The following is a 12,177-nucleotide window of genomic DNA, read 5'->3' as shown; positions in this document are numbered from 1 at the left end:
CTGTTATAAAGAGGACAGTGATCAATTGCTCTCCATGTCCACTGAAGGCAGGACAAGCAGTAACGGATTTAATCTGACAGGAGGATTTAGATTAGAGATTAGGACAAAAATTTAACTCTCAGGGTAGTGCAGCTCTGGAATCGGCTTCCCAGGGAGGTTGTGGAATCTCCATCACTGGAAGTTTTTAAAACCAGGTTGGACAAACACCTGTCAGGGATGCTCTAGGTTTACTTGGTCCTGTCTCAGCATGGGGGGCTGGACTTGACAACCTCTTGAGGTCCCTTCCAGGCCTACAGTTCTCTGATTCTATCTAAGATAGGCTGTCAGACAGATACCTGGCCTGTCCAGAGGGGGCAGTTCCTATCTATCTAATAAAAAGAAAAGGAGGACTAGTGGCACCTTAGAGACTAACCAATTTATTTGAGCATAAGCTTTCGTGAGCTACAGCTCACTTCATCGGATGCATAAAAGTGCACTTTTATGCATCCGATGAAGTGAGCTGTAGCTCACGAAAGCTTATGCTCAAATAAATTGGTTAGTCTCTAAGGTGCCACAAGTCCTCCTTTTCTTTTTGCGAATAAAGACTAACACGGCTGCTACTCTGAAACCTGTCTATCTAATGTTCCCTGTTTCCCAACACATAGCACAGGTGGGTGAAGTCTGCGTCCACTTTTCCATGGCACTCAGTTTCGCTGGGCAGGGGACAATTTTGCATTCGCTCTCCGGTAACATTTTGCTGGGGCCGGTGTTCACGGAAGGCAAATTTCAAAGTTATCCATGCAAGGTAGCAAATCATTGGCCCCAAATTAAATTCTAAATTCCAATGCACAAGGGCTTCAGGGCTAAGGCAACCAGCAGACAGAACCAAGCACACGATTTATCTGATCAGGCGCAGCTAAGCAACACAGTTTGAAAATCCAGGACTCCCAAAGAACACTTGCAAAAAGAAAATTGGCGAAGAATTTCAAACAAACCAGTTGGAGGACATCGCAATCTGCTTCTGGATCGTCTTCAGGCACAAAAAGAGGCTAAATTCATCCAGTAAATAAATTACTGGCTGCAGATGATCTGCCCAGGTCTGACCAAAAGGATCCGGAAGGAATTTACTACTTGGAATTTTCCAGCTCTTTCCACACTTGTAATAAGTGAACCAGGCTCAGCCCCACCACGCGTGGTGCAGTGCCCCAGTCACAGGGTTTAAGGCTAGAAGGGACCCCCAGACCATGATCCCTCGTGCACACAGCTCTGCTGACTCACTGGGAGTTGTGCTTGAACTAGGGGTTGCCTCAACCCCCTGCCCGATGCAGCCTTCCCCGCCCACAAGAGACGCAATCTTGCCTTGCCTCTAATAAGGCACTTTCCCCAGAGAAACACCAGCCAAGCCCCTAGCCAGACACGCCTTCTTCGGAGAAAGCCTTCTCCTGCAAAGAGAACAGACAACATCTGGGCCGTTTCCAGCTGTGACACCAACTCCCTGGGGCCCTTGAGCAAGTCACTTAGGGGCAGATTTTTGAAGGTATTTAGTCACCTAATGATGGGAGTTGGGCATCGAAATGCCTGTAAGATTCTGGCCCTTAGTCTCTTTGGGTTCAATACAATGTCCTCCTAGGTGTGTGGCGGGGGTGCGTAGGTATCAATACTAGGGATGTAAAATATTAACTGATAAGCATCAGTCTTATCAGTAAGGTATTCCGGTTAACATTTAAACTCTGTTGCGGGACTCCCTGCCACTCCGTCCCTGGGATCCTGGCCTGCTGCCCGCCCAATTAAAGATTGCGGGGTGCTCAGACACCAGCGTGACAGAGGTCAGTCCTCCCCCGCTCTTTCAGCCTGTCCATCACTCGCACTCGTGTTCAGGGAGAAACCCCCAGGACTAAAATACCCCCTCCAAGGGGAAAGGCAGATCAACGGGCCTTGGGACCCCAGCCTCGCCGCCGAGTCCCAGCCCTCCTCCTCCGGCTGCTGCCCAATGTATCCACCAGCTCCCACGGGCGCCGAGCTCCTGCAGTGGCCCCTAGAACCGCACCTGCCCTGCACCTCTCAGGATTGCACCCTAAAGAGAGACGATAATCTGTGTGCTCCCCCACAGCCTCCTCGGCTCGCCAGCACAGAGCATGGCTGAGTAGGTCTCGTTCCTTATGGCTGCTGCGCCCTCCTGAGGGGACGTCGTGCCTGAGGCAGAGACAGAACGGGGAGCCAACCCTCCAACTCACATGGCCACCTCGCCCTCCCACCGGCCTGCTGCACCCGCCATCGGGGAGTGCTCTCACCTAGGGACAAGACAGTGGTGCTGGAAGAAAGCTACCAGCTGCCTGATCCCTCCCTCTCTCTCTGATCCCTGTGCCAGCTTCCCCAACCAATACACACTCATTCTTGCTATGCCAAAAATGTTGCATGCAGTTCTCGGACCAAATAAGGCGAGAACAATGGTAAACAAGGTCTCACACACCCGCTCCCCCTAGGACACCCGCTCGCCCCCTCCCGATTGCATTGGCTTGTCCTCTCTGGACTGGGCTCTGGCTAAGCAGTGCATCAAAGGCTTGGCTCTCCTCTTTTTCCACTTGAAGTTCCATGTGATTAGAGGCTCCTGCAGTCTGCCAGGGCACCTCTCCTCTCCCTGCCTGTTCGCCTGGATCCCTGGGAGCCACAAACATGCTGAAAGACGAGCCACCTCGGTTCATTCCCTACCCACCCACCCACTGCAGCCTCTCCTAGGGTTATCAGAGAGCAATGCTACAAACCTCAGGGCCTGGTAGTGCTTAAGAGACAAGCAGGTAACTCAACACAGGCATGCTCGAGGGAGAAAGAAAGAAAGAAAGAAAGAAAGAAAGAAAGAAAGAAAGAAAGAAAGAAAGAAAGAAAGAAAGAAAGAAAGAAAGAAAGAAAGAAAGAACCAGTGCAATCTCTGAACACAGAGCTACGTGAATTCACTGGAACAAAGGTCCTGCACACAACAATTTGGAGGCTGGCAGAGAATGGGTCAAGCCAAAGCAAGGAGGAAGCAGGCTGACCCTCCCACCTTGTGCCTTCAATCCCTTTGCCCCATTGGGGCTTGGAACCCCCCGAATCTCCTCAGAGAGCGCTCGATTGAGCATTGGCAGGACGGGACATTTCAGGCCATGACGCTTGCAATGTCCCAGTGCGAACATCTCTCCGGCCACCTCGGGTCGGGCCTCGCTGTTTGGGTGGGGGCTGGTTCCTATCCAGTCGGTGGAGAGCACGTTCCCCCATGGGTGGTGTGGAAAAGAGCCAAGACTCACCCTCAGCAAGTTCACAGATGACACTAAGATGGCGGGAGACGTAGATATGCTGGAGGGTCGGGATAGGGTGACCTAGACAAATTGGAGGACTGGGCCAAGAAATCTGATGAGGTTCAACAAGGACAAGTGCAGAGTCCTGCACTTAGAATGGAAGAATCCCATGCACCGCTACAGACTAGGGACCGAATGGCTAGGCGGCAGTTCTGCAGAAAAGGACCTGGGGATTACAGTGGATGAGAAGCTGGATATGAATCAAGAGTGTCAACAGGCATATTGAGCAGCATTAATAGGAGCATTGCCATCAGTTCGAGGGAAGTGATTATTCCCCACTATTTGGCAATGGTGAGGCCACACCTGGAGTATTGTGTCCGGTTTTGGTCCCCGCACTACAGAAGGGACGTGGACAAATTGGAGAGAGTCCAGCGGAGGGCAACGAAAATGATCAGGGGGCTGGAGCACATGACTTATGAGGAGAGGCTGAGGGAACTGGGGTTATTTAGTCTGGAGAAGAGAAGAGTGAGGTGGGATTTGATAGCAGCCTTCAACTACCTGAAAGAGGGTTCCAAAGAGGATGGAGCTCGGCTGTTCTCAGTGGTGGCAGATGACAGAACAAGGAGTAATGGTCTCAAGTTGCAGTGGGGGAGGTCTAGGTTGGATATTAGGAAACACTATTTCACTAGGAGGGTGGTGAAGCACTGGAATCGGTTCCCTAGGGAGGTGGTGCAATCTCCATCCTTAGAGGTTTTCAAGGCCTGACTTGACAAAGCCCTGGCTGGGATGATTTAGTTGGGGTTTGGTCCTGCTTTGAGCAGGGGGTTGGACTAGATGACCTCCTGAGGTCTCTTCCAACCCTAATATTCTATGATTCTATGAGAAACCCTGGCCCGGCTCACCAGCACACAGGGGCAGGGTACCATGGGGAGGTGGGGTCCCCTGCGGGGAGTGGGCCAGGCTGCTCACCCTATAGACGCCAGCACCAGGCTGACCTGCAGGGATTCTGCACTGCTAGGGAGGATCGAGTTGCCCAGCCATGATTCACAGACCTTAACCTCTCCTGGGAGCGGCTATTTCAAGTCCGCCTGAGATGGGGACGGGACGGTGGCTCTCAGCCTTGCATTGACAGAGCTGGGGATGTGGGGGGATCCGTGAAGCCCCCTCCGGGCCTATGCAAACACCCTGCCTTCCAGAGAGCTGGCTGCATCGATTCATGTTGGCACTGCGGGATGTGGGAGGGAGATGGGCCCATCCGCGGAGACCCACCAGAAGTGTTTCTAAACACATTAGACGTGGCTCTCCAAGATCCCAGGCCTGGAGGATGCCACGTGCCTCTGAGAGGGGCAGGAGAAGGGTTGTTGTTTTTTTTCACCTGCCAGGGCCTGAGCTCAGGCTTCCAGCAACTGCTCATGCGACAAAGATGCAGAGCTGAGCAAGGCACCTCGTTCCCGAATCCCTCATACGCCCTGGAAGAGATTCTGGGCTGTGCCCCAAACACCATCTCTGCACAACCCAGATGCTGGGCTGCTCCAGAGGCCAGAGCGGCCCCCAGCATAAGTGAGAGCAGCCCAGCTCCAGGCACAATGTAAGCTTTTGTTTAGGTGCTGAAGCCTGGATTTCAGAGTCTAACCTTAGCGACCCAGGGTTGAATTTTTGGTCTACATATGTTGTAGCAGGGGTAGTCAGTAAGTGGACCCGCAAGCCAAATCCGGACGGCCAGATGCTTTCGATTGGACCTCAACATCTTTTTATTTACTTATTATCATTATTAGTATGATTTTTTAATTATTTTCTCTGGACTATACCTTGGCCAAAAAATTTGGACCTTGACAAACAAAATTATTGACTACCCCTGCTTTATAGGAATCACTGAAATGCAGCCACCTCTGGGGAAGAACTCAGCAACCCTTTAAGGGCCCAGGCTTAGCTCCTCAAAGGTCTGATTCCAATGGGAGTCAGGTGCCTATATACCCTTGAGGATCTCAGCCCCAATCCAATGCCTAACAAACGCAAAGGGAGTCTTTGCATTGATTGATGGGTCGCTGGCTCAGGTCCAAATGGAACAGTAATGCTATGCAACAGCTGAGATCAGGAAGTGAATGATAGAAATGTACCCAATTAAACTAGCAGGGGAAAGTTCGTGAGGCAAAATGCAATGACCTGTTCAGTGTTATGATGTGGCCAGGGCATTGAGGGTAACATCCAGTTATTGCCAAAAATGCCCTGAGAGCTGTGATGGACACAAGTAGCTGGGATCTTTGTCCTCCATTTCTTTGAAGTTTGAAAATGTTAGAACCACACTGATATTCTGTTGAGGCCTTGGGATTTTAAACACTTTCAATAAAACCCTTTTCTGGTCCCCTCTAAATAGTGGCAATACATATTTGTGACTCAGTCCAAGAAGACAAGATGTTTCTTCCACATCCGCTGCCCATCCGAGGTAGCCATCAGCAGGCATTTCCTGCCCCATAAATGCTGTTTAAACTAACTAACTAAAAAACTAAACCCAACCGAAATCCTTTGCTGCAATATCAACAACAATCAATCAAATCAGGAAGCAGCTGGTCCCAAACACTCTCTGAGCCGCTGTTGGGTTTTTTTTCTTCCTGAGGGAAGGATATTGGTCTAGTGGCGAGAGAAGATTTGGGAATTCTGGGGTCTATTCCCAGCAATGGCACATTGCATAGTCATTGCGCTGCCCCGTGCCTCAGTTTCCCCACTTCTGCACACTGGGTGTGAGAGCCCCTACCTCCCAGGCATAGAGAGAGTAGTAGTTAGTTAGGGCTGGGTGCTATGTAAAGATCAATGAGGTGGAATTCAACAACCAAAGCAAAATTCTCCCTCCTCGTTGCCGATTGGTTGAGTCCTTCCATCTCCACCTCACAGCCCGGCAGGGTCCATGTTCTACATCCATCACCACCGTTAATTTATCCCTGCGGCTGCACTGACCGTCCAGCTCCGCTTCCGGTCCTGCCCAGAGCATTCTGCTAAAAGACCTTCCACTGCCGGCCGCCGATCCGAGACCTTAGCTCCGCGAGGGAGCTGGAGCTGCCGCGGTGGGAGTGGAAGTGTTCCCAGCACCTGCAGCATGGAAAGCACCTGGTGGAGAGGACGATGCTGGCAGCAGATTGCACGATGGGCTTAATTCAGATTGGGAGGCGCCCCCACACTACACGCAGTGGAGCTGCTCCACCAGAATAGAGGGATAGCAGGCGGAGGCCTGCCCACCCCAGAAAGGTGCAGGGAGGGCCTGGGGCTAGGAGTCTGCCGGCTCAGTTCAGATCAGAGATGGGCCACGTGCACCGATCCAGACCCAAAGTCACGGCAGCTCAGGTCCTGCAGTGTGGTTCACTGAGATCCTTCCCTGAGGCTCCAGCTGACATGCCAGACCCCTGCAGCTTGGACACCCGGCCCCACTATGCTGCTGCATGACCAGGTACATCTCAGCTCATCTATCCCCTGCCTTGGTGGGGGTCTCCGGCACCGGTGGCTCCTCGGCGTCCCTCCTGTTTTCTGCCTGGGGCGTACGACAGCTTCGTTTCCTGTGGGCCACGGTTCTTTATCTCATCCAGGTTTGGGGGTTCGAGGCAGAGAGGCCTGGGCGGGGTTAGTGCCCCGTGATGTGCTGCATGTCAGACCAGCTGAGCTGGAGGTCCCTGCTGCTTGGAATCGATGGCTCTTTGACTGTCTCCTCTGTGCCTACTTCCTCGCCACACAGACAGGCTGCGGCTGGATCCTGCCCGATCGAACTCAGCAGGGGGTTGCCAATGGATGCAGAATCAGGCCCGATACCCGCAACTAATACTTTTCCCAACAAGCCTCCCGGTGCTGAGGTGGCCCATCTTGCTCCTCTGATGTGGCAGGAGCATGCCGTGAAGAAAGGAGTCTGGAGAAACCTGATGCCGTGGTCTCACCTCAAGGCTGAGGCTCCTAAGAAGAGAGGAATCATTTGCCCGCCGGGCGCTGTGAAAACAGGAAAGGGGCAGGGAGCTGCCACTTTCCCCAAGCCTGTCCCTAGATGGCAATCCTGACTAGAACATCCCAGAGACGCCAAGAACACAGACAATCGGGGATGGTGGAGGCCCGGATCATCTGATTTGTCCAAGTAGGAAGAGAAGAGGAGCCAGAGACACAAGACAGGGTAGCCCTCCTTGTGTCCATAATGCCAAATGCTGCAATGCCTGGCTCTCAGCGGCTGTGGCTGGCAGAGAGCGGTGAAAAGGAGAACACCAATAAATAACTAACCAGTCCTTCTTGGGGCGATCCCTGGCTCGACTCGTCCAAGGGTTTTCCATGAGAATCTGAGCCAGGAATGATAAATACACGTCCTCGGTACCTGCCCCTCCTGACAGCTTGGTCAGGCAGGCGTGGCTCTACCAGAAAGAAGTCATAAATTGCGAGGCTTAGCTGGGTCCCTCCAAGGATTTCACGAGCCCTCCGTTATTGTTAACATTTCCCGCAAGGGGGATGAAAAGTTTCGAGCGCGGGCCTCCAGGAACGGGAACCGTCGTTGACCTTACAAGGGAATGGAAAGGAGTTCCACGTGCAAGACAGAAAGCGAAGCCTACAGGGCATAAAACATTTCTTCGCTGCCGTGGGCAATTTCCCCTGGAGCTCTGCTTTTTCCTACTGTTCTTGAGTTAGATTCTGGTCAATGCACATGCCAAAGCAGCTGCCCGGTTGTCAGGCCTTGCTCTCACTCCAGCCCTCTCCTCGTGTAGCCACCACTTCCCCACGCAGAGTTAGGGGAACCATCATCTCCGTGACGTTCACTGGCTCATCAGCAGCTCTCCACGCCCCAGGCAAATGGGAGGCTCGAATGAAGCAAGGCTGAGCCAGCCAGCACTTAAATATAGCTCATGACCGAGTTTGTTGCAGGCTGACGGGCCGGGGATGCAATTTTTGGCCCAGGATGACTTGTTGATCTTAGATTCTGTGAACAGGCCAGATCTTGAGGTTTTGCTCAATCCTTGTTCAGGCAAAACCTGCCATTGGCTTGGACTGGAATCTTGCTGGGGAAGGTCTCCGGCCCTTTAAGATGTCAGCATCGCTGTTTTCCTTAGGGAAGGGCGGTCGGGACCCTTCTCTGCAGAACTAATGAGGTCACCCTAGGTACCCGATACGCCAGGCACATGCCCGAGCCCGTGTGTCACGAGTCCTTGTTTCCTCCTCCCTGCCAGGAATTCGGCGGCTGCCCCTTGCCAGCTTTCCATGCCCACACTGTGAACCAAACCATGGGGAGGGGGAGATTTTACTCAGGACTCCCGAGTGCAGCGCTCGCAGCCCGCAGGACACAGAAGAAGCCAAGATGTCCAGAACTGGACAGACCCCTGGGGCGCCCATAGGAGCAATGCAGGCTCTGCTTGCTCATACATCAAGCTGGGCAGTTTGTAAACACTCACGTCACCCCGGTGGTGGCAGCAAGGACTGGGCATCTGACAGTCAGGCAAATGTCCAGGGAGCCAGGGACACGTGCCCCATACACCTTCAAAATAAAAACACCATCTGCTCCCTGCAACCCAACACCAATGGTCAAGGATGACCAAGAGGCGAAGGGCAGGTGCAAAAAGCAAAGAGGGAATACTCTGCCTATCTACAGTGCTGCTGATCTGCTAGGTCCAAAGCCTTAGCCCACTCCCCCACAGGTCAGGTAGGTAGATAGAATTACCCCCTTTCCACAGATGGGGAAACTGTGGCACAGATTAGTCATGCGATTTGCCCAAATCTGCGATAGCGCGAACAACAGAAAATGAGACTCAAGGCTAACCTCAGGCTAACCATCCTGTAAAATCTGGGTTTGACTCCTGGATCGCCGGTGGGAAGGAGGGGAGAGTCCTTGGACAAGCTGCTCTCCCCTCTTTGTGCCTCAGTTTCCCCATCTGTAAAATGGGATTAATGAGACCGACCTTCCTTTGTCAAGTGCTTTAGATCTAGAGTGTGAGTGTGTGTGTGGTCAGACAAGCACTAAATACCGCTGGTGTTACATGGTAGCTGTGAGGTATAAAGCATGCTGAGACCCCCTGGATGGGAGGCACCAGGGAAGGACAGAAGGTTAATAATAAATAACAACTTTCCCAGGCACGTGCCCCCTGGCTTTTCTCTTCCAGGTTTTCTGCGCTCTGCATTCTCCATGGCTGGCTGGATCGCCGTGGGCTAGTGACTGGGCTCAGACACTGTAGCCCTTTCTACTCTCTCACTTGCCACTGCCAACAACCCACTGACCCTCAGTGCAGCCAGCTGGGCTCCCACTACAGTCCCTCTCCTCCCTGGTGCTACTGCTTGTGACTTCACACTCCATTGCCTTGGCAGGGACTGTGGGGTCATTCCCACGGCCAGAGAGGACCCCCGTCCTGCCCCCTCTGCCCTTGCTGCTCCTAGTCCCTGGGCCATGCTGAGATCCCCCCAGCTCTAAGCAGTGCAGCTGAGTGGCTCTCCACACCCAACAGTCCCCACCCCCTTCAGAAACTAACCCCCGGTACGGCATGGACATTCAGACTAAGCCCCTTCTTGCTGTTCAGCTGAGTGGCTCCCTCTTGCCAATCCCAAAACCCAGTCGCCCCCTCCAGCGGCTGGCAGCTGCGCTATGCTAGGATGGGAGCTCAAACGCTTTCACGGCTGGGTAATAACCCTCGGGCTGCACAGCCTCGGCCGAGTGCCAGGTGTCGGCTCTGACTCCCTGTGATGGGGCGAGGGGAGGCCAGCTTTCTCTGACGCACCCGCGACGGTGCCCTGTCTGGGACGAGATCCCAAATGCCATCGCCCGCCTTGCTGGGATCTAGAACAAGCACGAGCCGTGGTCCACGTGCATGTCGGGAAGACAAAGCATTGAAGCAGTAACAGCCCGCCACCCAGGCCCAGGTCCCCGCCATCCCCTCCCCACATATATTAATGGTGCATTTGGGTCACAAGATCCTGGGGCAGGGACCGAGTCTTCTTCTGCGTCTTGGAGATGACCTCCCTGAGGTCTCCTAATATTCTATGATTCTATGATAGTCCTGCACCCGCCAGCAGGGCTCCCGTTTCTGATAATCACCCTCTGCTGGAATCAATCCATCTGGCCCTGCGTCTCGTTTCTCTGGGAACTTGGCGTGTCTGGGCTCTGGCCAGGAGCCAGGGAAGCTATTCCAGTGAGATCCCCAGCCCAGTTCTGCAGAACGGGGCGGTCTGCACGAACCCCGGCACTCTGGGCAGCTTATCTGAGCCCCCGACTCAGACCCACAACGATCCCAGCTCTCTCGGGCCAGGGCCGCCCGTCACCCTCGCTGCCTGCAGGCCACGGAAGCGGCTGCCGAGACCCTGAGGAGCTGACAGGCCTGGGTACGGAAGGCAGGTGGGATGATGGTTCTCCGCCATGCAGCACCACTCGCTGCCTGCCTGTCTCCCTGCCTGCCCACGCCCTGCAAGCCTCACCTCTCGGCGGCCTGGAACCCAGAGCAAGTGACGGGCCCCAACCTGTCCCAGCCGCCAGTACCAGCAGGGCTGTCGAGGAACGGCAGGTAGGGAAGGAGCGAGAGAGAAGGGTTGTGTTGCCCTCTGCCCCGCTCCCTGGCTCTCTTGAGCCGTATCTGCCTCAAGCACAGGGCACTTTGAGCCCTTCTGGCCTGAGACCCCTGGCCCCTCTCCCAGGGAAGGCAAAATCTACCCAGCACTCAGGATTCACTCAGGCTTGGCAAGGCCAGGATGCCCTCTCCAAACTCCAGACTGGTAGCGAGGGGCTGGATCCACAGCCCTAGAGACAGGAGGCCTGTCCCATCCCACCGAGCAGCTCCAGCATGGGCAGCTGCAATGCCAGCTTCCCCCCAGCGCTACCCCGCCAAGGCGCCCGCCCCTGAGCTGGAAGGACCGAGCCCTGCGGGCAGTGAGGCGGGGGTTAGAACTTAAACAGGGATGAGGGCTCCATAAATAACACACTCGGATTCCTATACCCCCTTTTGCCTGTTAACTTCAGGTTTGAACTTCCCTGCAAGACCCCCTCTCTCCGCAGGTCACATGCAGGGGATGCTGATGCTAGACTTCCTCTGTATAAAGGAGGTAGGGGGTTCAAGGAGGGACCCTTTGCCCCCCCCAAACAATCCTGCAAGAGCGCCCCTCACCCCCAGCTTGTGAGCTGCAAGGGCTGATGGCCCAGATGGCTGCTGGGTCTTGAGCATGCCAACGTGGGGAATAGCTTGGTCCTAGCCTTGCCGCGTAACCAGCATACGCCATGGGCCTGGCTCCATCGCTCCCATCAATAATATTGAGCTACTGTATTTTTAATCCGCTCTCAGAGGCGGCCGCAGCCTCAAGACAGGTGTCTCTTGTTTATAAATCTAAATAGCTCCCCGCACTTATTTCCGAGCACACAGACGTAGCTGGAAGACCAGAGGGCCCTATCGCCACCTCCTCCACCCAGCCCGCCATTTGTCTGTCTCATCCACCTGTCTGACCCCCAAGATCGGGAGCTCTCTGGGGAAGCGGCTGCCTTCTTTATGACTTGTCTGCACGGTGCCTGGCACATCAGGGGCTCTCACAGGGGCCACAGCAATATAATAATATGTTATAACAATGACCTGTGTCCGGAGGTTTGTGGGCCTCATGGGGACCAGCCCACGTACCCTCCAGGCTGTCCTCTCGGCGGACGTTGAAGTTGTCGTAGGAGTCCCATCGGATGAGGGGGTCCGAGGTGTTGTAATCCACGGAGACGCTGGGGCCGTTCTCCAGATGTTCCATCCCTGGGGGCAAGCGGAGGTGAGTCAGTAAAGGAGGCCGAAGCTACACACGAGTGTGGTGTGTTGGAACTTCAAGGGGAGAGATGGGAACAGGCCGGGCAGGATTGGGGGTGTGCGGAGAGATGGGAGAAGCTGGGTTATTAGAAAGAGACAGGAAGTGAAAGGAGAGAGGGGGAAAAGGCAGGACAAAAGGAAGAGGAAAGGAATCATAGCCT

At 54.2% G+C, this 12,177-nt stretch overlaps 1 protein-coding gene across 14 annotated transcripts in view; it reads right to left on the bottom strand.

Annotated features, from left to right (window-relative positions):
- TNS1 (tensin 1) overlaps positions 1-12,177 on the bottom strand; it is a 298,282-nt gene that overhangs the window by 94,396 nt on the left and 191,709 nt on the right. For 11 of the 14 annotated variants that reach the window (XR_014713659.1, XM_084643936.1, XM_084643941.1 and 8 more), the window contains one exon: positions 11,804-11,965. Coding sequence is in view for 13 of the 14 variants with exons in the window: in XM_084643936.1 (XP_084500062.1) it covers positions 11,804-11,965 (162 nt within the window). In the remaining variant the exon portion in view is untranslated. The remainder of the gene's footprint in view (positions 1-11,803; positions 11,966-12,177) is intronic. The other 3 variants (XM_084643945.1, XM_084643939.1, XM_084643940.1) reach the window with 1 other exon arrangement.

The sequence above is a fragment of the Lepidochelys olivacea genome (genome assembly GCF_965140295.1).
Source record: "Lepidochelys olivacea isolate rLepOli2 genome assembly, chromosome: 11".
Taxonomy (NCBI): domain Eukaryota; kingdom Metazoa; phylum Chordata; order Testudines; family Cheloniidae; genus Lepidochelys; species Lepidochelys olivacea.
The sequence above is the reverse complement of the archived record's forward strand: the minus strand, read 5'-3'. Positions and strand labels throughout refer to the sequence as shown.